The 27,398-nt window shown below is 35.8% G+C and overlaps 1 protein-coding gene across 4 annotated transcripts in view; it reads right to left on the reverse strand.

The window, feature by feature from the left end:
* LOC120347006 (Golgi-specific brefeldin A-resistance guanine nucleotide exchange factor 1-like) overlaps positions 1–27,398 on the reverse strand; it is a 39,939-nt gene that overhangs the window by 2,041 nt on the left and 10,500 nt on the right. For 2 of the 4 annotated variants that reach the window (XM_078117604.1, XM_078117602.1), the window contains exons 13-44: positions 27,213–27,311; positions 26,325–26,519; positions 25,696–25,849; positions 24,926–25,068; positions 23,829–24,031; positions 23,049–23,172; positions 22,552–22,640; positions 21,800–21,919; positions 20,731–20,856; positions 20,189–20,332; positions 19,462–19,561; positions 18,669–18,751; positions 18,058–18,216; positions 17,410–17,524; positions 16,993–17,064; positions 16,539–16,666; positions 14,786–14,993; positions 13,980–14,130; positions 12,631–12,750; positions 11,690–11,895; positions 11,045–11,056; positions 10,483–10,512; positions 7,631–7,681; positions 6,823–7,024; positions 5,879–6,035; positions 5,444–5,531; positions 4,826–5,031; positions 4,353–4,473; positions 3,470–3,571; positions 2,711–2,824; positions 1,638–1,812; positions 421–851 (exon numbers count right to left, since the gene is read on the reverse strand). In XM_078117604.1, coding sequence (XP_077973730.1) covers positions 421–851; positions 1,638–1,812; positions 2,711–2,824; positions 3,470–3,571; positions 4,353–4,473; positions 4,826–5,031; positions 5,444–5,531; positions 5,879–6,035; positions 6,823–7,024; positions 7,631–7,681; positions 10,483–10,512; positions 11,045–11,056; positions 11,690–11,895; positions 12,631–12,750; positions 13,980–14,130; positions 14,786–14,993; positions 16,539–16,666; positions 16,993–17,064; positions 17,410–17,524; positions 18,058–18,216; positions 18,669–18,751; positions 19,462–19,561; positions 20,189–20,332; positions 20,731–20,856; positions 21,800–21,919; positions 22,552–22,640; positions 23,049–23,172; positions 23,829–24,031; positions 24,926–25,068; positions 25,696–25,849; positions 26,325–26,519; positions 27,213–27,311 — 4,428 coding nt within the window. The remainder of the gene's footprint in view (positions 1–420; positions 852–1,637; positions 1,813–2,710; positions 2,825–3,469; positions 3,572–4,352; positions 4,474–4,825; positions 5,032–5,443; positions 5,532–5,878; positions 6,036–6,822; positions 7,025–7,630; positions 7,682–10,482; positions 10,513–11,044; positions 11,057–11,689; positions 11,896–12,630; positions 12,751–13,979; positions 14,131–14,785; positions 14,994–16,538; positions 16,667–16,992; positions 17,065–17,409; positions 17,525–18,057; positions 18,217–18,668; positions 18,752–19,461; positions 19,562–20,188; positions 20,333–20,730; positions 20,857–21,799; positions 21,920–22,551; positions 22,641–23,048; positions 23,173–23,828; positions 24,032–24,925; positions 25,069–25,695; positions 25,850–26,324; positions 26,520–27,212; positions 27,312–27,398) is intronic. The other 2 variants (XM_078117603.1, XM_078117605.1) reach the window with 2 other exon arrangements.

Below are 27,398 nucleotides of genomic sequence, written 5' to 3' on the forward strand. Positions count from 1 at the left end.
AAATGCCAAATTTGACAAAAAATATCAGATTATAATCCTGATGATTCTGAAAAATTTCAATCAACTTCAGATTTCATTCAGACTAAATTTTGAATATTCCTCATTTCCAAATCCCTAAATTCAATATCACATTGTAGACAATATGAATTGTAGATATGTTATTCATGGTATAACTCCAAAACAGGCTCTGGACATTTATAGGTAGATATATAGTATACACCTAGTTTCAGATGACAAAGGGATTTCTAGTTCAGCATAGCATATCCAAATCTGCCAAATGATATAGTGGGCTTGAGCTGAATACTGGACCTAATAAAAATAGTATGATTGAACTGAAACCAGGGGATGACATTACTTGAACTGGCTATTAAAATGATACTAATATATAAGACTTTACACAAAATAATATAAGTTACTCACAATATGGCCATGGGAGCCTACACCAGATAGCGGCTGTTGTTGTCCAGGGTAACCTTGTTGAGGGACGAGGGACCCACCTAACCCCATAATAATGGGGGCTTTGGGTGCACTCATGGATGGGGGAAGATTAGCATCGCTGGGTACAGTGCTGGTGGGGTACATGGGTGGAGTATTAATAGAGGGTGAAGCAGGGGTCATCATATTTAAACTTGCTGGTGGGGTTACTTTAGGCCCCGGAGAAGGAATCACCCCTGTGGCAGGATAGTTTTGAACTAGTTCAGGGCTCGGGGATGAAGGGGTGGGTGAGGGTACAGGGGGGGATGCAATAGGGGGCACTGGGTAGGGGTAAGTATGTGGAACGTCTGATGGTGGAATCCCATCTCTGTGTAATTCATTTGCTGTTGGAGCAATAAGTTCCTTCTTCGGAGGTTCTGAATAATAGAAAAAATAATTGTTGATTAAGTATATTAATTAGAAAATACCTAGCTCAAAAATAACTAGCTAACAATAAGCTACAAATAACAGATAGTAAGGAGAAAGTATGTTTTATTCAAAATGAACATTGAAAATATGTGAATGGAAGGAACGTACTGTAAATATCCAAAATAAAGAAATGTTAATATTCAAAACAAGACGGCCAGATCGAATTTAACAAATATTTTTAATTTAAATCAGTTTACACCTCCTCAAAAATTGTCTACGCGAATTTGACATATACCTTCACTTCGAATAAGGACCCTAAGCTGACAATTACATTCAAAATGTTATTTTCTCTTTTCTTCTAATTTATGGAAATCTTTTGCTTTTAACCGTTCATGATAAGGTGCTTTTAAAAAAAACAATTCACTACTGATTTCATATGTTATCAATCATTAGATTACCAGTGATATATTTTACTCAAAGTAAAATTTACTAGACCACATCTCCCAGTTCACCACTGATAGATGAACAACTAGTATTTTTGTACGGAATCACAAATAACGTGCAAAACTGGATTTATGTTCTTAAAGTCTTCACACTGTATGATGCTTCCTAAGCAATTACACAGTGACTGTAGGGGATTTTAACCCGAAATGTTCGACCTACATGGTAAAGTCCGGTGCTTTAACCTATAGGCCAGTGAGCCAAATATCCCAAATACCCCTTTCAATTGTAATAAATGAAAAACTTTTATTAAAAACCCAAATCTGAGCTTGTATCAATCATACTATTCTAACCTGGAGAAGGTGGTTTAAACACTTCATCTTTCAAGCTTGGTAAAAAGCAATCAATTCTCTCCCAAGTTACATCCCACAGACTGGTGTAATCAGTAGGACTTTCACTGTTATGAAAGATCCTGGCTGTGTCCATAACAAGTAACATGTTCTTCAATGATTCAGGGATTGCCTCAAACTGTAAAGAGAAAATGATTGCAATAAGTGTTTCGTTGCTTAATCTGCTCAAGTACGTTTATTGAGAACAGCGGCACAACTTAAACCGCAATGTTAAACAAACGTCTACAAGTTAACACGACTATATATAGACTAGTGAGCCAGACAGACGAGATGCAGTGCGCAGCAACAACTAAGAGTTGTCGCGCTACTCATCATTTGAGTAATCACATCACGACACATTAAGTATTGTGTGTCTTACTGTAAAATGGAGGATACATTTACGGAAATCTTGAATTTATAGTGTCAGAACATGGAAGTTGATCCATATATAGAAACTTTTATGAAGAATTCAACCTAGTGATAACAAAACTAAGGTACTAAAAATTAAATCATTTATGTAGATGTGCCAAGTGTGATTTCACCATGCTAAACATTAGGAGCACACCTGTCATAATACCAGATAAACCCATGTGGGTAGACACCTTTTGTAGGGGATAATTAGTGATTATATGGCAACAATCTGCAACTTGCGGCTTCGCTTCAGGGACGCATGCGGATCCTGGCTCATGGTTCAAAGGGGGTGCGCAGTTTTTTGTTAGAAACTGTGGGGATTTGGTCAAAGGGGAGGCATGAAGCCCAATACTTCTCCCTAATTACACATCACAGCAGTTCCCAAATATAAATCGTGAGCAGTAAAAATTGGTCGCATTAAAGTGATGCTAGTCTGTCAAAAAAACTCTTGCCATCATAGGGTGGAAGTCAGTTGCAGCTTTCTCCATCATCGATATTTCTGTACCCAGAAAGATTAAATAGCTCGCTAGTTCTACACACAACTGGACTAGTTTCCCGACATGAGGTCATAATTTATAATCATTGCTCTCAGGCAAAATTTTTCAATAAAATTCCTTTCTACTTACCAGAAGATCACTTTTGCCAACGTGCATGTACTTATCCATGAAATCAAGGATTGTCAGCCATAAAGCAGTAAAAGTTGGAAGAGTTAAAAGTGGATTCAAATGCTGAAGGAAAACCTGAAAAATTTATCAAGAACATGTCTTTAACGAATGCTTGATCTATATCTAATCATGTGTGAGCAATACAGAGCGGGTGGAAGTCTCATTTGGGTGTGATGGCCAGATGGTTGACTTAACACATTCATTATCGAACCTCCTAAGGTTCAGTTTCCTGGGGGCCACAAACAAAAGCCCTATTAGAGTAGATTTTTTGTGATTTGTTTATTTCTTCCTGTATTGCATTAATTATTTTACTTTCTCTGTAAGCCTATTTGTAATTAAATGTGATGTATTAAATAACCTATGAAAACGCATTAAAAGAAGAACTAATAAGTATTCTTATAAGTAAGCCGGGGGCCACACGAGTTGACATTCTTAAAAAGAGAGGCAGTAATCGTGTAGGTTCAAGAACCTCTGATCTAAGATGAGTGTGAATAGTTTTAATCATGGCTTAATAGTTCTTATAGCATCTCCTTCCACCCTGTAAATGCTATTCTTATTTTATTCTACACGTATATGTAAGTGACGTTTTCTCAGCATTGGTGGAAAAATAAATTACTGATTACTCTTATAACAGCCACAACATCTCATGTAATATTTTAACACTAAGAACAATACTGTAACAACAAGACTTTGAAAATTTCATGATGATTGATTTCTTACTTTAGACAGGAGAGTAGCTCCTCTCATTCTAGTCTCTTCCATTCCTACCGGATCAGCCGGACTGATGTTCTCAAGAAGTTTGGTGAGAAGAGGAAATAAGACCTAAACAAATTTGATGAGAAAATATTACTCAAAGCTTTTGATATACTACAAGAAAAACTTTACAATTGGCACATTGGCGGTGTGGCTCGGTTACGGCTTCCTCCACCACCAAGTCCATGCTTCCGAAAACAAACAATACAGTAAATCTAATCCCATACCCGACTTGGAATGGTAACCGGACGAGAGGCCGTGGTTCGCCATATGGTTAAGCCGTCTTATCGGCTTTCCTCTCCCCTGGGATAAATATGTAAATCCTATCCTATCCTTGTGCGAAGCGTTTGAAATACTCATACTAGTTCATTGCTGATTATTCAGTGCGAGTTTGCAATTTTCAATCTTTATGGGGTAATTATTTGTTAAAAGATAGCAAGATTACTATATGCCATTGAGAGGGTTAAAGCTTGTAGCATATACTGCAAGAAAATAGCTCAAATGTTAGCTCATTTGGCATTCAAAATGCACTTGACAGTGATTGGTATAAGTAGCAATACCGCAATGTAAAATTCTGTGAGTTCTTTCAGATGGCTTAATTGCCTGGGCAGTTTTCATTTGTCAACTCAATGTGGCAAAGTATGGATTCTTTCATTACTATTTCCAAAATACCCAAAACTGAAATGAAACAAGGAAATTCACAAAGAGGAAATTGTCGTATAACCGGTGCCCACTTGAGTGCTTTTATTCTCGAAATTATCACAAAATGTCTAATTCAGAACTCAGATGCCTTTCGTTGAGAGCTCAAGACATTGCTTGAGCCTGCATTTAACAATTAAACATTTCAAACCTTATTGAAGCAAGATTCCCATTCCTTTCCTGTTAAAGTTTGTAAATCATGAACAAGCAATGCTCGTTGTAAATATGTGAGAGCTGAAGTTCGGACTTGTCTTCTAGCATCACAACACAGCCTAGATAAAATAGAGAGTGATCAGGATGCTTGCTTGTGGTGTGGTCCATTGCAAGCGCACCGCTTCTCTGATCAGGAAGTTTATGTTTTGCACTAATTTTAATAATTATGTTTTGAACCAAAAGTCTGAAAAGTACAATAGATATAGTACCTCATGTAAAATTGGTGTAAGTTTTGCAACTCCGAAAATTTGTTGCATGCCCCACTATGGGTCGGGGCGTAGACAATTTTTTGAGGGGGCGTAAACCTTAATAAAAATTGAAATATTTGCTAGATTTGAGCTTGACCGCCTTATTTAGGATATTTACATTTCTTTATTTCTTTGGCAATAACGGCCATAAACTACAACATACCTTGCAATCCCTTGAAGCAGAGGGCACCAACATTTATCCCACAATGTGCTGGCTTCAGCATTAATTTTAGGTTCTTTGGTTTCCGTAGCAACATCAGTTTCATCTAATTCAGTCTTCAACTCCGTCAAGCGACGTTTCTCTTCTTCGGCCCAAGAACTGTATATTGATGCTGCCCTCGTGTGGAGTGTATGCATCAAATCGAGCAGCTAAGAATGATAGGAAAGATTAATTAGTTAACTAAATATTAACTAGAGTAAGATAGTGATTGTGGGTCCTCTCCCATGTTGTAATAATTCGGGTCGGTCAGGGAGAACACAAAAGCTGAATATATGTTTAAGCTGCCTCACTCAGAAGTGAATGAAGGACACTCAACTCTGAGCCAAGTTGCTGGAAATAGCTAAAACACCAAACGCAAAATACAAGCAAATTCAAAATTTGGAGCTTCTCATATTAGCATTGGGGGCATATCTCTCTTTTTCCATACATGTATTGAAAATGTGGCCATGCAACCGATCCTATTTTAATATTACTGATATCTAAATTGGTAATATAATATGAAAACTTCTCTACCAATAACTGGATGAAAAAACTAATTCTTCTTTATTTATGGATACATACCTGCAGAGATATAGTATGATATCCACCAGGCACAGTCTCTGCACTTGAATCATCATCAGAGTGTGTGCTGTTACCACTGTGACCATATCTAGAAATATGTTTACAATTTTCATATCACAGATAAAGGAATATGAGATATATGGTCTATCTATATAATTGGCCAGTGATTAGCAAATCACCATGAGAGCCAACCAAGCACATCAAAGGTAATCAATCAAACTGGCTAAGCTTTTGTTCTGTAGCATAACAGAGAAACATAATTCCTAACTGGCATATCCTCAAGCTTGGAACGAATCGGGGTTTCAAAAGAAAAAAAAAATCTTATAATAAACATATTGTACAGCTGTAAATATTTGAGTAAAATTGAAATTAAAAATAATTTTATATCGAGAAATATATTGTTATTTGTTAGTGAGTTAAGCTGTACGCCTGTACCTTCCACCCATTCCACTTTGTCCCATGCCAGCGTTACTCCCTCTAGTGTTTGATCGTTTATTATCCCGATCTTTTCGTTTCTTCAACTTTTTCTTCTCTTGCTGTTGTTTATGTTGCTGGGGTACTTCTTGACCTACTCCATGGTGAGCCCGATTAACTGTATAAAATGAATTGTGAGTTAAAAGTTTGAGATTGAGTGGCCCCAGTGGCTGGACAGAAGAATGCATTTTAAGATAGGATTTATATTTTGCGGGAGAAAAAAAACGGCCTAATCATATGATGTACCAATGCCTCATGTACGGTTACCAGTTATTAGTAAAAAGCCATCACCGACCAGCAGTTACGTGAACCACCATATGATGTAAATGTAATGTTCTCATATAACCATTGCAGTGTGATCAAAGCCGCCAAAATTTAACTTGGAAAATTACTATTTCAGAACCAGTACAGAGCAAATATATTAAAAAAAGCAGCGACGAAAAGGCAAATTTTAGTTGGGATCATGAATTGCTACAACTTTCCACATGAAACGCACACACACACATTTATAAATAAATTATTCAGTCATTTTCCCACATTCACTCTGTATTAATACTGTAAGCTGTACGACTGCTTGTCATAGGCGCTTGTACAGAAGAAATAAAATCATTTATTTAGAACAGGGGGCAAAGTTTTTGGACATGGAGCCATAAATTTTGCCCATGTAGACTGGCAGGTCATGTAAGTATGACGTAAAAAGTTACATTTTTTGAACAATATTCATACTTGTACAGGGTTACGAAAAAAATTCAAGAAATTGCTTGAGTTATTTTTAGCTAAAACATCAAAATTAGGTTTTAGTTAGGTTGTGGCAGCATCAGACGGGCCCGATTGAATTACCCAACTGGCCGGATTCGGCCTGGGCGCCGTCATTTGCCTATGGCAGATTTAGACCTATAACATACCTCCATTGATACTTGCTTCAACAAAAGTTCGAATGCATCTCACACAAAGTTCAAAATTCTCTGGTGTGATGTGGGCAGCATCTCGTACCAAAAATGCCAGCGTTTCGCATGACTTTACCATTGCTCGCATATCATGCTGTCGAAGTTCCTCTCCAAGTTGTAAAGTGAATTGATTGGAAGGACTTGGAGGTGGTGGAATAACCTGAGCCATATTAAAAATATAAATTGATGGGCACTCAAGAAGTGTGTGCACCAATATGGAGGTTAATTTTGTTCGCCTACTTTACATCAAGTAGTGTAAAGAAACTTATGGACAGGTGGTATATTCATTTACCTAACACAGACATTCCCCGAACTCATAATAAAACTCAAATAAGGAAAATCGAAATAGGATTATGGCCTAACCCTAACCTGACATACACACTACGGGAGTACCGATTGATGGGTGTGGGGAATTTTATGACAAGAATTTCTATCTTAGCCTGTTCTACGTTGTTCCAGATAATTTCCGAAAAAAGAATAAATCTAGGCATAGGCTATTGAAGAAAATAACTGGACCTCAAAAATAGTTTTTTGGGGGTTCTGACAAACAGTGTGTGCCTTTTATATGAATGTGATATTTTGTTGTCATAAGTCAGTATTAATTATAAAAACTCTATAGAAAAGTGGAAATCTTTTGGATAATGCAAATGTAAATGTCATATATCTATGTTACCCATTGCGCTAAATTATTAATGATAAATTACTAAAGCCTATTAAATCAATAATTAATTTACTATGATTTCATTAACAACAGAAAAATTATGACCTGTATTGTACTATTACTCTGCTTGGCTTTGTCTTCCGAATTTTGCAATTTCTAGAAAAAAGAAGGGTTATCACTTTTGATATGAATAAATTAGGGGATCAAGAATGCAATTTACATATCATTTGTTATCAATTTATAAGTAAATCTGAGAACAGTTTCAATTTTGAAAAGCACTCTTGTATAGGATACCAGAAGTGACAATATAGCAACAAATGCGCCTTTCAATGTAAAACTGTTTATAGAATAAAAAAGTGCTTTCCATTCATATCGTGAACTGCATAATTTTGCAAAGTTTTTCAAGTGAAACAAGAGAATAACTATTATAAAATAAATTGATGAAATATGCTGCTTAATCTCCACTGAGTATTACACCCATAAAATGAATCAGAAGCCAATTCTTATCGTCTTATTTTATATGTTTAAAATGCTCTAGTTCAGATAAGACAATAATTGTAGATTAAAACAATATATTACAAAAAAATAGCGGAATCAAATGAAATTTTGCTCAATGAACCATGAAAACCATTTTTTGGCAGAATATTGCTCATTGGTGCGTAATTACTAGATATTATTAAATTTCTTGATCTTGAATAGACTGTCAAAAATGGAATAAAAATAATAATATACTATTTATGTGATAAATTATATGTGCAATTTTGAGATTCTATGTTGGCAGAATATTGCTCATTGGTGCGTAATTACTAGATATTATTAAATTTCTTGATCTTGAATAGACTGTCAAAAATGGAATAAAAATAATAATATACTATTTATGTGATAAATTATATGTGCAATTTTGAGATTCTATGTGGTGATAAATCGAGGATATGTGAGATTTGAACAAATAAGACTACATGGCATCAATAAAACATAAAATCGGATGAAAAATCAATCAATATGTGAATTATAATATAAACAAATCATTTGCAACCTTTTTCTATTAGTTTTATTTCTTTTAAAAGGCTTTGAACAACTTTCCATATTTAGGTAAAAATGATTAGGGTTCTATAAGATTACTTATCCTTTTGATTTGCTAAGCCTGGATCCATATGCATATACTGCTAGGATGCTGTAGCAAGAGTGAGACAAATATTTTAAGTGATTCAAATGTCGTGTGGAATAACTCAACTGTTTGTCCAACTAAAATCAGACGTCTTTAGACCAATATGATTCAATAAAAAAATTCGAATCACTCAGTAGTACAGGGTGTCGATAAAGTAAGTTCCTTTACAATTACAATTCAGTTATGAGGTAAGATTTCAATATCTTAACCAGGTTTGTTGTTTTTTAATCAGTAACTATTCTCAAGTATTTTTACATCATTTGTTACATCTGTGAGGGCCAAAACAGTGTAATGGTATCGGTAAATTCCCTTTGCAATTTTAAAAAATTCCAAGACACTTTATGGAAACCCTGTATATTTAAAACTTTCAGTTAATACATCAGTGCAAAGGCAAAAAAAAATGCTCCTACATCATTGCAGCACCGACATTATAACGGGTCTTCCAAAATAAAAGGAACCCGTTCGTTACCAATAGTTGTAGGTTTCATTTATTTTGGGACAGACATAATGTGAGCGAATCAAATCACCATGTTTTTAAATCAAATCCAGTAGAAATTTTGGCATTGAACATAAAAACAGAATTGCAGAATAAACAATGAAATAATTACTGAAATAAGTAAGAAAATTCTACAATGTTGCTACAAAAAATTCTACATTTAAATTATTTGAAGTTATCAGGTAATTCATCTACAAAATATCTACGGAGCATGCCAGTGTCATTCAATTAGGGAATATTCATAAATTGATGGGTGCAGTTTATAGAGTAACATATGTATATGAAGTTTGAATATTTCCCGTGATTTATGTGCTAAAATGCATATACATATGCAATGTATTACGCGTATATCGAATGTATTATGAAAGAAGATATACAGTATTTCTCCAGATCAATCACATATCTAAGGACCCAGACAAATAGTCAGTTAGAATTCAGCCTTTGATTTTGGTACACACCATAATCGCTATTTTGCATTCTCAATAATGTTATCTGGTGCTTACGGAAAACAAAACTACAGTTTTAATGTTATTTGGACAACTGATTCTCTTTATTTGGCAAATTCCATCAAAACACAGCGATATATAAGGGACCTTCGATTTAGGGTGATAAATAAGACATGGCTCACACTTTTAGCTGACATTCAAGCATGCACCAAGTAGGATAGGATAGAATTTACATATTTATCCCGGGGAGATGAAAAGTCAATAAAACAACTTAATCATATGGCGGCCACGGCCTCTCATCCAGTTATCATTCCATGTCGGGTATGGGATTAGTTAGTCAGTTGCTTGTTTTCAGATGCATGGACTTAATGGTGGAGGAAGTCGAAATTTCAATTTTAAATCAGAAAAAAAGGCAACCCAATTCTCAACTTTATATTAGGGTCTTTGAAAAAGGAAAAATATTTTTCGGGGATCCAGCCTTAGAATGAATGGGATTTTCATGTTTATCCAAAGGGATAAGAAACTCAATAAGACACTTAACTATGTGCACCACGGCCTGTCATTCAGTCACCGCTCCATGTCGGATATGGGATTAGTTTACCAGTTATTTGTTTCAGATGCATGAACTTGAATGCTAGTGAATGAGTCTCATAAATTGTATCCTTACCAGATTGTCAGAAATGGTGTTAACATGTATTGGAAAGTTATTCCTAGCCCTACTTTCAATTAAAAGTGCAATATTCCTATGTTCCATCATTCAACTTGTGATTTTTTAATTTAATACCCGTCATGCTTAAGATTGCAAGAATCATGCTTTCTACTATATTTTGCACAGGCATTGACTTACCAAGCGTACAAAACCTTTCTTAGCCATCGACTACAATTCCATGAGCAAAAATGAAAATTTCATACTTGATCATAATTCTGTATAAGTCACATAAAATCGGAGCAGTACCCGTAATTTTGGGGGAACATTTGGAAATGATTTTAATATTTATTATGGGGAGGGAAGAGACGATAATCATAATATTAAGGAAGAAAACAGCCTGCTGTCTGGTTACCAATCCATGTCGAGTATAGGAATAGTTAGCTACTCAATAACTTGATGATGATTTATGGACATTTATGCACATGAATAATGATTGTGCTGATGGCTATATTTCACGGGACAATAACAGTATCAGAGAGTGAAAACTTTTGATGATAAATTTTGTTAAATAGTTGAAAAAACTATTCAAGAATCAACGCCGTATAAAATGTGAGATGAGTCAGCCATTTTTTTAAATAGCTAGAACACAAATTTGAATGAAACAGTTTTTCAAACTCCACAGCACGGAACTATGTTATTAAAAAGATTTTGATTTAAATATCAAAGCCTTCTCTACACCACTAAAACCACTACTAGTTACCTTGTCTTCATCCTTTGAATATGAAACAAAAAAACCAGTCATTTCAGTTCAAATATCAAAATTGTTTATTTCGTCTATGTTTCACATGTCTAAACAGACAAACTTTCTCAAGGTAAGGTGTTTGCCTGCACAGTAGGATCTACAATTCCAATTACTATTTCTCAAATTTTGGAAAATATAATCCAATGGATCCCTAAGTGAACACCACAAGGTGCACATCAATAATATCAATCCATTTCCCGAAAGGATAAACAGGGCAGAAGGCCGAAAAAGTTGGGAACCAGTGTTATAGAACAGGGATCACCAAACTTTTTTTACCGAGGGCCAGGTATGACTCAAACTGTGTTTAAAACAGGCTGGACAAATATTTTTGTCAACGTAATACAATAAATACAAATTTGTCTGAGTGACAAAGTGTCTGAGTGGATGCGAAAAGACACTATTGTTACGTGACTTTTTGCATCTTGCTGATTGGTCAATGTTACGAAATAAACAAGGAATTCGATGCTCGGAAAACATTCCTTGGAAAAAAAATTTGTCATTTTTTCGTGTTATTGCTGGATCTGGCTTGCGGGCCGTAGTTTGGTGACCCCTGCTCTAGAATTAAAAAAAAACGAGGAATCAAGAAAACTTCAATATCCTCACCTCTAGTTCTCCATCTGATCTATTCAGACGAACCCAACCCTCATCAGATGCTTGTGAAGCAGTTTCCGATAACGGTGATAAATGTTCTTGTTGTTTTTGCTGTTGTTGTTGTGACTGATCGTACAACTCACTATCAGACGTGTATCCTCTGTCAGAGAGTTGGCTGCCACGATCATCACTTGTAACTTCAGTGTCTGATTGGGCCCCTGTGTATATAAGGGATCTTTATGAGAGTTTCCATTCGTTAGCTCTGAACAAGGCCTGCATAAGCAGTTAACCTGAGATGACAATTGCAATTGAGATGAAATACTTTAAAGACTTTGAGAACAACATAATCTCTTCCCCGAAATAGCAAGTACCAATAATATACTACAAATAGAACAAATATGCTTGCTATTTCGTGAAAAGAGATTATGTTATTCATATTTATTTTTCTAATATTATCTCGTTCAAGCATCTTTGTGGCAACCGACACATACAGATTCGCAATAGAAAATAAACAAGAAGAAAGTGCACAATATCCTAGAACCCCCTGTAAAGACTTTGTGAGAGTTATTAAAACAAGGGTTCGTGAAAGCAGATACTTAGAAGTGTAAAAGTGCTGCTCTGAACAAGTCACACAGAAAGTTTTGGAGATACTAATAATGTATAGAAGATGGTATTTAATTTGACATAGCCAATCTAAGTAAAATGTTTCTATTTGTATTTAATGATATGGTATCAAATGCGCAACATGACACATTTTTTGAAAGAATGAAACATTCAAATTTTTTGAGAAATCATAATTTTTTTATACAAAATATCATTTATTTCTGATTCTGGATATGCTTAAGACTAATAGGATTGATAGTTTGTGACAATTATAGAAGAGTTTTAGCGAATCTCTAGTAGGTTTTTGTGACTTTGCTTATTATGGAGCAAATACTTCCTAAAGAACATACTTGTATGCGTCTCAAGAACCTGCGTTGCCTCTTCATATTCTCCTGATTGAGCTGTGGCTGAGGAACCTTCAACTTGAGCTTGCTGGTTTTGCTCAGATGCTGCCTCTAATTCTTCAGCTCCTGGGAAAAAGCAGAGAGTATTCATGGAGAACAATTCCCTATATTTATGGTCCAAAACTCCCAATCAACAATTGAATGGCTGTAGACTATTATATAGCCAGCAGTTCAGGAATAAAGATGGATATACAGTCCCCATTGCCATTTGAATGGCCTACTCTGAGCTTTTGGTCTGACATATAGGACTGCTAGGAACGGCAACGAATATATGGTCCCAATCGCAATTTTAATAGGATTTCTCCGTAGAGAGTAATTAGTTCACCATATGATCAGCAGGCTAAAAATAGGGATGTATATTTTTGAACCAAAAGACATTTGAATGGCCCCCGTAGGGGGTTATTAGGCTGCTATATAGACAGCGTTTCAGGCTTAAGAATAAATATATGGTTCCAATCCTCATTTAGATGGGTTCCCTGTAAAAGGCTATTGGGATTCTATACAGACAGCAGATTAGGAATTGAGATGGATATATGGTCCCGATTGCCGTTCGAATGACTTACTCTGAAGAAAGCTATTGGGCTGTCTTATAGACTGTGAATTAGGAATAGCGATGAATATATGGTCTCAAATAGCCACGGCCTCTATGTTAGGCTTAAGAATGAATATATGGCCCCGATCCCCATTTGGATTGGTTCACTGTAGAAGGCTATTGGGATGCTATACAGACAGCAAATTAGGAATAGGGATGGACATAATGGGCACAATCACCATTTGAATGGTTGCCCCAATACAGGGTTATGGGGTAGCCATATCGACAGCAGGTGAGAAATAGGCAAGGTAATGTGGTTCTCAATCGCCATTTGAATGAACTCCTCCATAGAAGGCTATTGGACTGCTATATAGACAGCAGGCTTGAATCTCGAATACCCTAATCCAGAAAGGGCTGGTGTATGGACAGCAGGTTAGGAATTGTGGTGGATATATGGTACCAATTGTCATTTGAATGGCTTGCTCGTAGATGCCTGTTGAGCTGACATATAGACAGCATGATAGGGATGGATACATAGTCCTATTCACTATTCTACTGTATGCTATTGGGATTACTTCTAAGAAACGATTTGATTTTTAGGGCATGTATACAAGACGTGTAAGACCAATCAAGTGCAGTGTTTTTTGAAGACTTATTTTTAATTTCCCTTCAGAATAAATGGAAAATGATTATAAATAATGCATTTTTATGATGAACAGTCATATGCTATATTAAAACTTCTAAATTTCGAGAATCTGCATACCAGTAGGCAGATGGACAATAGGTGGCGGTAGAGCACCAGCACCGACGCATTTCATCATTGTGAAGCAAGTCATCCAGTCGTCTCGTGAATGTATGTTTGCAGCATTCGTTCTGAGCAATTCATGAAGTCCGTACGCGATCTGACGACTAACCTGAATATAGAAAAACAAAAGTTATACATTAGAACAGAAATTTGCTAAACATCCACCTTTCACTGAATGAATATGAAAAGACATTGAAACTTTAGCTGTTTTCATTCATAGTCTGCGTAATATTTTCAAACCCCATGGAGCCAGGAGAATGAACTAATTTCTCTAAAACGAAATTTCAGACGTAAAATGGCAATAATTGAAGTCAAAATCTGGAGGATTTCTTGAGAATCAGGAGCAATGGTCAAAATTGATATAATTAAAGAAAGCTTTCTTACATCCAAGTTTTTGTGGTTAAATTTGGTTTTTAGGAAAAGAGTCAAGCAGGGCATGGAATAAAAAGTATCATTTTCAAAGCCCATGGAGCCAGGGGAGGGGGGGATAAACTGATTTCTCTGAAACAAAATTTCAGACGTAAAATGGCAATAATTGAAGTCAAAATTTGGTTTTCTCGAAATCAGGAGCCATGGTTGAAACTCTCGACGTGGTAACTTAAAAAGCATTGAGTCTACTATTCTCAATAGACAATTAAAGAAAACTTTCTCACACCCAAGTTCACTTGGTGAAATTTAATTTTTGAGAGTCAATAAATAAGTCAATAGGGCAGAGTCAGAAAAGGTCATAAAATAAAAAGACGTTATCGTTTCATCACACAAACCTTAGGTAGAATAAATGGCTTGATCATCAATAAAATCTGTAAGGAGGCCAAGACTTGGTCGGCCACATCTTCTCTGTGTAGCAATCTTATTGCAAGTCGAATCAATCCAACGACAGCACGTTCAAGCAGTAAGTTATACTCTGACGACGTCACCACAATGGTATAGAGATGATCACGAACTGGTTGCCAGATGGAAAGAACACGATCCCTGAAAATGGTGGAATATGATTATTAAAGGTCTAAATAGATAATGGTTTTTAATTATATTCTCATTGCATTTCTGGCAACTAGTGTTTTCCCAGCTGAAAAATGTTGTGAATATACATTTGAGGTTGCTATAAATTTGACGCATCTTGATAAACGTTAGGTATGCACTCTACCTTCGATGAATCCGTTTGTGTAAATTAAAAGAATGCAAAATCAAAGATGTGAAAATTGCATGTCGAACCACTAGGAACTCTAGTTCTTTATGTGGATGAAATTTATTCAAGAATGCTACAGTTGGCTAACATGCTGCAATGATTGCTGTTGCCTCATGGATTGATTACCTTGGATGGGTGATGGATGAATAAGAAATTATTGAACACTACATGATGTTTCATATCGATTCAAACGTCCTCGAATTTCCTAGCAGATTATAGAAGAAAGGTTCTCATACCAAACCTTCACCACTAATACGGGCGAAAAACCACGAATTTGTGAACAATGTGGCAACCAGATGGCAAGGTAAGGACTAACCTTATGTAGGGTATTATAAATTGGCTACAATAAAAGTATGTGAGAAAATTATCCAAATTCGAAGCTTCTAGTTTTAATTATCTGGTCTAGGCCCTATTTAGAGCAATTGGATAGCACCCTGAATGGAAATATAGAATTAATGTTCTTATATAATGTTAGAAACACGGTCTAGCTTTGATGGAAATATATGTGTAAATAACAAGAATGCAAAATCAAAAATTTGAAATTTGCCTGTCGAACCACTTATAACTCTGGTTCTTCTCGTGGATGAAAATTAATTCAAAATTGCAAGAGTTGGCAAAAGAACTGCAACATGATTGCTGTTGCCTCATTGATTGATTACTCTGAATGGGTACATAAGTTAAAATTCTGTGACGAATGAAAAGTGGCAGAGAATTATTGAACTCTTCAAACGTGATGGTTCATTGTTAATAGCTAACCAAATCAGATTTACTTGATCTTCAAAGCAAATTCTAAGAAAAACTAGCTAACTATTCTCATACCAAACCTGGACTAGCAACCGGGCGAAAAACCATGGATTTGTAAACAATGTGGCAAAGCAAAAGACTAACATCCCATGTATGGGTATCATAAATTGGCTACTATATTAGTACGTCATAAAAGGTTTCAGATCCTCAAACTCGAAGCTTCCAGTTTTAACGTCGGCAACCTTTTTTCAGTGACGGACTGGTAACATCTGACCAAAATTTTGGCGGACCACCTTTATACAAATTTCAGACGAACTGATCTAATGTAATTAATTATATGCGCTAGAAAAGTTATGTCGACAATACATTCAAAAACATAGGTATAAAAAATCTGACCTCACATGATGGTAACAATGCTATTAGAGCATTGCACGTTTTTTGTGTCACCTTTCTGCGGACTGGTATTACTTTTTCCGCAGACCAGCAACGGGCCGCGGCCCGGTGGTTGCCGACCACTGGTCTAGGCCTTAGTTAGATCAATTGGGTAACGCACTTAATAAAAATGGAGAATTGATGTTCTTGCATACCTGTTTTGTAGTACAACTCTCAGCAGAAGTTCAAGGAAAAAGATGGCGGAATCCTCAGAATAGACTGTTCCCATTGATTCATGAGTGTCTGGTCCCCTGGATGCCATCACTAATGCTTTGATGAGTTCCTGACCAATGTGAAATACAATATTAAATAAAAGAGTAAACTCTCATTTCAAAAAATACGAGTTTTCTCTGGAATATTGGCAATAGGTTAGTTAGAGTGCAAAAATGAACTCTAAATACTCAACTAATCTGATATGATCAAGCCTGACGATGTATTTAGAGTTAAAACTAAATCGCTTGTAATCTAGAGGTAATTAACATACTAAGTGAATTTTAAAACCAGATTCTCATCATTTTCTATTATAAAATCTTATCAGTCCTTATTTCGCTTATTACACTCTCTTATCAACTCTTATCTTGTTTATCATCATTGCTTATCAAATCCCACCTGCAGTGAATCCAGTCTCAGAAACTTGCTTTCAGTAACCAATTGTTCAAGATGAAGTTCTTTTACACATTCCTAAATAAAACAAGAAGAAAATGAATAAGCTCAGTTCCGCAAATTTCTAATTGCCAAGTTAGACTGTAACAGTTAGCGAGGATCCTGCCGGCGGGCGGAAAACGTGTTTTTAGCTAAAAGAAAATTGCTGTTTATGATACAGAAAAATACATTTCTTTACATTTCAAAATTGGGGTTCCAACCCGCCAAACCCCCCTAATGACTATGACCCCTGTCATCAATGTAAGGTCATGCGTACCACCTCTGAGAAAAGTTCCAATAACATGAATTCAACATAATCTTGTCTAAAGGTGAGTGATATGTGAACAGCCAAATATGAATAAACAACCAACATTGTCCGCATACCTGTGCAACCTTCAAAGCTTGCTGATCCTCTGGCGTACTATTCTTCTGGTTAGAATTATCACTTGATCCACCTCCCCATATCTGATAAAAACTACTGAAGATGGAAGAATCTGACCTGTGGATAAGAAACAACATAGAAGTAGGAAATAAAGACTGCCTTCTAATACCATTAAAAATCATGAAGCTCAAGTGCCACAGAGGAAAGCACACTATAAGTGCCAATACTATTAAATTGATTGTCAATTCCCTGAGGAAAACAGCAGCTTTTGCGGCATAGGATAAAAATTTTCAGGGGTTGGGACTTGAACCCGTCTCCTAATATCCTGTTGAGAATGAGATTTGTTAAAATCATTGAATTTCAAGGTTGTATCTATAACTGTCAAGGCTGTGCCGATATGGAAATGACGTCCTGTAATCGGTTCGAGAGGCGGTTATCAGTACGTGTCCACCGTACTGTAATGCATAGACCGTTTGTGTCATAATGCACACAAATATATCATTAATAGCGACATCACACATTCCCAAAATATCACTATCAATATTTGATTGGCAAGCTGGTAATAAAGAACATAAAAATCAATTCCAGTCTGCCATCTCAACAAATTTTCTCTCTATGGAAAAGCCTATCAAGGTGCATTACTAACATACCTCTGTATGGGTAGTTCTTCTCTGATCAAGGAAATCCTTCCAGTTGGATCGACAAAGTCTTCAACCTCAACCATGGCTGGTGGAAGAAGTTTTGCTCGAAATAACGGGAGCATGAAGTCTAGAATGTTCTTCCAGCCTTCTCTGAGAATATCACCATGTCTAGAGAAAAACGTGCAACGTTTTTTTTAGCTGTGTTGTTGAGGTTAGAGTCATTGACTAAAGTCACCATTTTTATTGATTTACAAATACCAACATAGTTAGGTCTAACACAGAGGTGGACAAGGCCTATACTGGCGGGCCATGTAAGTATGGCATAAAAAAGTTACATTTTATGAACAATATTTACAGTGTTACAAATCAAAAGTGAAAACAATTAGCCCTGTGCCAAGACTAAATTCAATCAGAATTTCAACAAATTCCTTGAGCTATTTTTTAGCTGAAACATCAAAATTTGGTTTTACCTTGGTTGTGGCCACATCGGCCGGGCCAAATTGAATTCCCCAATGGATTGGATTTGGCCCGCGGGACATACTCTGCCTCATGTCTGGTCTAACGCATTTAACAACCAGACTACCAAAAATTAACCGTCTAATATCAGCGGACACATTTACCTGTGAGCTAGTTTGAAAGCAGTACGAGCTGCAAGTTGGGCTTTCGGATTTGAACCAAACACAGTGGCAGCAATTTCAGGAGTCTAGAAAAAGGAAGAAACAGAATTCTTAAAACACAAAACGGTGCTCCAGAAGTATGCACACCAAGATGTCGCACAACCTGAATCCTGACAGGTATACACAAACTATGTTTAGGTTGTGCGCCATCTTGGTGCGCATACTTCAGGAGGTCCCACAAAACTATGTAGGAAAGTACAAAAAGTTGGCTATTAGCTATGTAAACCATGTACGAGCCAGTCAGAGTCAAAAAAATAGTAATATGTTATTCCAACAATGCCAGAGATCCAAGCTAATCAGCGATTAGCAACATTATGAAATAATATTTTGGATAAAAATATTGTAAGCCATGCTCAACGAATCACACTATACTCAAAAACTGAACATAGAACACAATCCTGACCTTGCAGACGGCTGATACATTACACCAGCAGTTATTAAACAGTGGCGCACGCCCACAAAGAGGGCATGGACAAATTTTGAAGGGGACGTGAAAGTAAAGAAAATTAAAATATTTGATAGATTAGATCTTGCCTATCTTTTTTTGGATTTTTGCATTTCTTCATTATTTAAAGATTGCAGAGAGCTGTTGTGCTTGTTGTTATTTTTACTATATGTTATATTATTTTCGTCTCACTTACTGATTATTTTTGAGGTGGGGCACGAGACTTGACAAATTCTTAGGAGCTTAAAAGGTTTGAGAACCACTGCATTACACAATAACAGATAAGCTCACCTCATTCAATGTAGTAAGAGTAGTGAACTTGCATAAAGAAATGATCAGATTATCAAATACGTCACACATTCCAAAGTGCGCACTGATCAAAGCACATTTTCTGTTAAGATAAAAAAAAAATAGGGATTGAGAGATTATGCATAAAAAAAATCAAAGCAATTTTTCAAACAATTGTTCAAATATGTTTCTGGGAACAATCTGGACATTCGGATGACTTGGCTAAATCATTGCTCATTATATTGTTGCTGATGTTATTCAAACACGATAACACCTTTTTCAGTACTTGATTAATTTAGAGATTGAAGTGTATCATAAAAAAGTATAACTTTTATATTTCCCTTGTTCTCTATGGGCTTCTCTATCCTGTCATTTTCCAAATTTTAATGATGTGAGAACAAGTCTACTATTCTTTAGATTTTTCATTGCTTGAATTTTAAATTGGCCTATGTTCATAACACGTCAGGTAATCTTGTGTATATATGTAAATTGCTAAGTTGTTATAAGCATGTAATGGTATTGGATTTGCCAATACTAGGTCTTATTGATACATATACTAATGATTCATGATGCCGAAAAAATGTTTCATGAGAATGTGGTGGTTGTCTGGTTTAGTTTAAACGTGAGCTGGCAACCAGCAACAGGCAATGGTTTGTCATATGATTAAGCAGTTGTATAAGCTTTTCTCTCTCAAGATAAATATACGAATCTTCAAAAATCTTATACTCACTGGAATCCAGATATAGATTTCTGAACAATGATTTCTTCCAATGATTTGTCAAATACAAAAGACAGAGCAGCAACAGTTGGTCCCCAGATCATGGAGAACAAATCACGATCATACAGATGCAAACCATCAAATGTGCTTGGTCCACTGTAACAAAAACAGAGTTAAGAGCTTTGATAACTTTAGATTTCAAAACAGTTAAAAGCTGGCATGTGTAGGATGTATCAAATATTCTAACTAGACCCTTCAAAACCTTTCCATTAGTCCCAATGTTTCCAACCCGTAAGAGTCTTATTACAAAAACAGGTATAGCTTCATTTAAAAAGGTTCATTTTAAAAATGTTAAATTGAAATCGAAACTCTATACCAATCTCTTCCAAATTTTAGACTTAAAGATGGTAGGTTCTTCCCTCACAGGTCTAAAAGAATGAAGTAATAAAGAAGCCTCTTTAAAGAGTGCAGGGTTAGATTTCAAATTTTGAATTCGTTCATCATAGATATATATATACTGGTTAATTGCCTCACAGGTAGAGTTCGTCACTTACTTGATCAGAGGCGGTGCACTGAGCCATAATCCTTCAGGAGTGTTTCCACGTCTCAATGATACATTCCACAACCATCGATCTCGGACTGGGCCGGTTTGCTCATCTGGCAAGACTATTTCGTCATGTCTGAGAAGGAAAATATATTTAGAGTATAAGTTAGAAATTAATTTATGTTAATGAAATGTATGGGATTTCAAATAATTCTTCGAGATTCATAACTAAATACAATGATACCACATAAAAAATGAATTTCATAGAACCCACAAATATTTGCACAAAAGTACAGAAACTGATACAAAATTTTTATATTTCATTTACCAGACTTCCCGGCGAATAAGTCGCTTTTCTAGACCCAAATTCTTGACCTGATTTCGGGAAGTCCGTCTTATTGGGCGATTATGATAATTTGCATTTTTTCGGGGTGGGCTTATTATTCAATTCGGACCATAAAATATCTTTCGCAATAGCATCCCTATAACGTCCCCATCAGATTTTTTGAAAGACAGTTCGAATTCCCGTAGTTGTCATCAGTGGTGGAATTCAAATTTTTTTTCAGCCGGTTCCATCACAGAAGTCATATTTTTCGGCCGGTTCTGTTACATGTTTTTTTAGTAATGCTAACCGCTTCGCTTATCTCATAAAATTTCACGTGACGGTTCTATAGAACCGGTGCGAACCGGCTGAATCCCACTACTGGTTGTCATGAATTGAATATTACGCTACAACACAAGAAAACGTCATTATGGTTATTTTGACGAATGCGCAAACACCTCGACTGCTCAGAAGCCATTGCATGGTAATTTGAGATTCCGATTTTACTGTCTGTCTTATTGGTAGGTTATATGCGAAAACCCTTTTTTTAGGGCTTAAAGGGGGGCGTCGTCTTATTTACCGGGTAGACTTATTCGCCGAGAAATACGGTATATAATGTTCAATATTTATCATCTACACATTTGAATAAATATTGTTGTTTGGGTGCGCGAGTTGTTACTATTTTAAGTATTTTAAAATGCGTTGTTTAAATTTAAAACTAAATTTCTTTGATATTCCTAGCCTCCCATAAACTCACCTAATAGTGTTGTAAATATCTTCCAACATAGCAGAATCAAAATCTTCTCCTCCGTTACAACTCTTCAAATTTCTTCGGAATTGATTCAAATTCATCGGTTCATTCTGTTTTCGTACATTTCTGAGAACAAATCAAAGTTTGTCATGATGGTTGTAAAGTTGAGAAATATTTACAAAGCAGACTTCAAGGCTTATAAAAACATTTTTGGACATTTTGACTCAGAATTCAGCACAAAACTCCGATAGATCTATTTTTGATAGCAAAAACTTTGTTGTATGCGAGCCCTGGTTATAGGGTTAAGAAAATTTACAAAGCAGACTTCAAAGCATTTTAAAACAATTGAAGATAGAAGGACATTTTGACTGAGAATTCAGCACAGAATTACAAAAGATCTATTTTTGATTTGAAAACTTTGGCGTATGAGAGCAAATTGTTCTTTGAGAATGTTATTTTGAGTTTCTGACCGCCATAAAAAATTCGAAATTGAAGTTCTGACTCCTGACAATATGATATTTTGAACTACAGATAGAAGTTGGAGTTATTATTTATGCCAAATTTGTGGATGAGACAGGAATCCCACTTCAAAACTATACAGAATGAACTGGGTCACACAACAAATAATATTGCAGTATGCAAGGCCAATATAAGCAAAATAATATTTCATTTGAGCCATAGTATATCCAGAAAAACCTCATGCACATAGCTATTATGTAAGATGGAGAACAAATTATGTGAAAACTGTGGCTACTCACCGATTATGTTGGTCTGTATTCAGCATAATAACAGCATACGAAAGTGTGAATCCGGCATCCAAGTTACGAAATGGATAATGATTTGTTTCCTGGAAACAGAATATGCCGATTATTGAAAGAATTGTTTCGTGGTTAGTATAAGATGGGTTTGAATGTTAGTATGTATCAGGAGATAAATAAAAGATGATAAGATAGCCTAATCATATACGAAAGTATGTCCAACGGTGAACTGTGCAAAGAATTTGGCAGTCAATAGAATTTATATTTATGGTTGTGAATCAAAAAACAAATTACCAACAAACAAATGCTAAAAAATACCCTACAGCAATGGGGAGTCAACCAATGCTTCTGTACAAAACCACAAACAATATCGTGGATTGCTATATCAAGTGTGATCCTAGACCAAAATCTACAACAGATACAACAAGAACCTTGTAAAACAGGTAGGTTGCAAGTATTGAAACCTATAAAAATCAGATACAATTTATCTGACTTACTGCCCAGAATCCAGAAAATGCTTCGATCAATCTCTGAATCACCGGAGCTTCACCAGGTAATCGGAAAGCTTCCAAATATAATCTTAAACTTTCGTCAACTCGAAGTCCTTCAAACTTAAATGTTCTGCAAGAAGAAATAATATAAAAATGAAAAAAGATATAGTCTTCCACAATGCATTTTCATGGGGGCCTAGTGATTAAAACGTCACATTTTACCTATGATGGCATTACAGGTCATGCCCACCAGGTCACACAGAGTGTGATAAATTAGGTTGGCAATGCCAAACCAGAAAGTCTGCCCCTCCAGAAAGTAACTCCTCACCTAACATTGGCTACTCATTACTTATCGATTTTAATCGGTAAGTGTGTTGATAGGTATTTGTCTGTCTGTTTGTCTGTTAGATGCACGCGATATCTCACGAAAGCGAGATTGAATCTGCTCCAGATTTTGCATGTGGATTCATCTTATCTCGGACCAGAAGCCTATTGGTTTTGGGCGAATTATGTCGTATAATTAGCGAGTTATTGATTAATTAGTGATGGGACACAAAATGTCACCATGGAGTAAGAGCGCTGTTTTGGGGGATCCCTAACTTTCGATCGATAGGTCTTCGGTCTCTGACCAATATTCTCGTTTTACCCTTGTTTGAAGCAAAAATCTCAGAAACATGACATATATAAAAACTGCTTCTCTTCAGTTTGACATTGGTAAGATTAAATTTTGCAAAATTAAGACAGTGTGATGAGCCACCTTTGAATCACTAAATTTATAAAATTTACCTCACAAAACTCTCCAGAATCTCAGGATTTCTACGGTCACTTATAAATTCACCGATCATTTTCTTATCGAGTCCAGGATTCTCTCTCAGCCATAAAACAACTTCCCTTGTATCCATCGGCATTGCCAGCAATCCTTGTTCTTGAAGAAATGAAACTCCCTTTTTAGGTTTCTGATTGAAATATTCAGTGCCCAGTTGAACAAGCTAAAACAGAACATATAACATGAATTGGGTATAATGAAATTGAATTGAGATAGGATTTCATATGTAATCCAGGGGAGAGGAAAGCCTATAAGATGACTTAGTCATTGGTCATACCTTAAGACTTCGTCTGTTTCAAGTCCAGGTCGGGTATGGGATTAGTTAACCAGTTATTTGTTTGCATATACTTGATGGTGGAGGAAGCGCCACATGAACTACCAAGTGGCGAGGAGTCTAGCAATTATCTAGCTTGTGGCCCCCTTCTGAAGGCTTTTAGCACTATGTCCCCATTGTTTGTCATTAGAGTAGTATTTATAGTGTTATTTTTAGTGGTTGATTCCGAATCACATTAGGTTTAACAAAGCGAAAACATCCTGTGAAATAACCTTGTCAAGCAATGTAACTGGGAAAAACGGGGAGATTTCTTGTAAAAGGAAATTGTAAAATCCGATTTGTGCCTAGCATTGTGCCCCCCCTCCAACTGCTCTGTGTCCCCCGGTTGAGGGCTCATGGAATTCAAACCTGTGAAAGCGCGAACAGTAATCAGAGGTGTGACGACAAGTGTATTCCTAGCGCACCAAGCTAGGGTAAATGAAATCATATATCTGCAGTATTAAGGCACAATGGTTTCGTCAATTTAGTTCCCACCACAAAATTGAAATTTTAGAGTAAACGCAAGCAATTAGCATGAAAATTGTGTTGATACTGTTTACTTCGATACCATGAATAATATCTGATAGTATGGTGAGGTACCAGATATACCGAGTGATGCTCTTATTAATATACGTAAAAAATGTGAATTATACCCGTATCGTTTTATGAGTCTCTTCATGGACATCAGTATAAAATTGACCGCTAAACTAAGGACAAACGGTTAATCGTTTTGGACCAACTTACCTTTTTCTTATGTCTAATCTTTATCAATTCCTCTATGTTAGGCATTGCACTTGAGAATCGTGGTGGTATGATTGGCTGTTGCTTGGTTTGCTCCGCCCCCTCAACAGTTTCTGTCTGATGATCAGTTATGTCTTCAATATTTTCTAAAATAAATTTTCGTCAAAAAATGTTAGATTTCTGTCTAATAACAGCAACCATGGGGAATTATTGTGGTTTTGAAATGGAATGGCCTCTACCCAATTTATTATAAATAATTCATTAATTTCCCCAATTTTCTCAAACAGCTGCTTTAGTTCCTCCCTTTTGGGTTAAAACACTCAAATACATAAATAGAACAAGCCAGTGTCAAAAAACATCAAGTGTAAACAATAGCAATGCAAAAAAGCAGGCAGCATTTACGGAAATCAGTAATAATACCAATCCAAATATTACAACCTAAAATTTTAAGCCTGATTTTTACTGCTGAAATTTGAACCCTCAGATCTCGGTAATCCCGTAGTGTGTGTTAAGGTTGGGCCATAATTTCATTCCGATTTTCCTTATTTTAGTTCTATTACGAGTTCGGGGACTGTCTGTGTTAACCAAGTGAATATACTCCTTACCCATAGGTTTCAGTCCCTTTACACAAATTGATTTAACATAGGCAAACAAAAATAGTTACCGCCATATTGGTACACACACTTCTGGAGCGCCCAGATTTCTACTTAGACATGAATGTCCAAGTTCTGTTTCCCTATCTCCCAAAAAGTTAAAAAACAAATTCAAAAAACCTTCATTATCACTTGACTGTGACAGTTGTTCTTCTTTATTGATCTCAGATGTGAGTTGTATGTTGGATCTCCCTTCTATGCTTTCAACAACAGTTAGTAGAGCATCAAGGGATAGAAGATGAGTTGTGTAGAGACCGGAAACAGGAAACGCATTCTGAAATAAATTGAAATATCCGCTCAATTTCAAGTTCGAAGGGTATTAATAGAATAACTAATAGCAACCACAAACTAGCAAGAGCTATGTATATGGGATAACATGTTCGGGGTTAGTTTTGGTGAAATGGTTGTTGATAGACAAAGAACATTTTTGGAACACGTACTTGTGGCTTCATGTCCACTAAGTGTCACGAGAGACTATTAACCTTTGACTTTAGGGGAACCATGGAACCATGAACCATGTGTTCTCACATAATTAGAAGCAATGTGGACCTGGAGAGGGGTGCGCCTTCAAGGGGCCGACAAGTTAAGTACGGCGGGCCATGATAAATCGTTACGAGCCAGGGAACCACTGATAAAGATCTTTATATATCTACAGCCTGTTGTATGAAGCCCTTTAAGGAGCTAAGACATGGAAAACCCCATAAAATGAAATAAGAATTTTTTTTCATTCACTTCATATATTTTCTCACCTTAGACAGCAATTTACTGAGATCTTCGAACAAGTTTGAGCAGTAAAGATCACAATCATAATTGAGATAAAGCTCAGTTACATATCCAGAAATATGATAAAGCTGCACTATTGCCTCTATGGAAAGTTCTTTTACTTCATAAGCCATTTTTGGATTTTCACTTGTGATGAGTTCCATGAGCTTCTTCAGAAATGACTAGACAGAAAACACCGATGTTAATAATATGAGGGTGTGGTTGTTAAAGTAATTTTCAGAGATTGTAAGAAGTGAATAATCTGTTGAATGTCCGCAATGCAACATGCTAGACAATGACGTCATAGCTCTCGATCAACATGTAGTGACGACAATTCACCAACGCAACAGCAGGTTATTCACATTTAACAATAAACACATCGGGATTAATAGTATATTCAATTTGTAAAAAATAAACAACTTTTTTTGAGTCCTAGAAATAAATTTAAACCATTTTTGGTTACACTGTAATACTTTATTAGTCAAAATGATAGTTTTTAAAATGAAATTATTTAGAGTTAAAAATATTGGATATTATTGATTTTATTCAAGTATTCGATATGTTTTAAATATTCCTGGACTTCAAATTATTTTTGAATTAGGAATCGGATTTACCCAAACTAGATAGATGATAAATGAGCACAATATTTCGAAATTAATATTTCTTTTGGTTTAAATCCTAGTATGCAATCTACCGATATATATTTGAGAGCTCATGAGCCATTTACCCCAAGTTGGAACTTTAAATAGGAATCAGAACTATATGAACTCAATTAATGACTGAACTGTGAAAGATTTTTAAATTACTAGTTTGATTTGAATTGGTTTCAATATTCATGTAAAATGTATTTATTTAAGGACTCATGAACCATTTACCTCAAGTTGGAACTTCAAATGATGTCTCAAAGACTCAAATACAAGGAGAGATAATCTCAGTGATGAAGCAACAAGACTCAGTCGATCCGATACAAGAAGCTGAAAAATAAAGTTTTTATAATGCACATTAATTTTCATTGTTCTCTGGGTCTTTTTGTTCTTATGAATCTTCATCTCAAAGCATTA

Source organism: Styela clava, chromosome 11 (genome assembly GCF_964204865.1).
Source record: "Styela clava chromosome 11, kaStyClav1.hap1.2, whole genome shotgun sequence".
Taxonomy (NCBI): Eukaryota; Metazoa; Chordata; class Ascidiacea; order Stolidobranchia; family Styelidae; genus Styela; species Styela clava.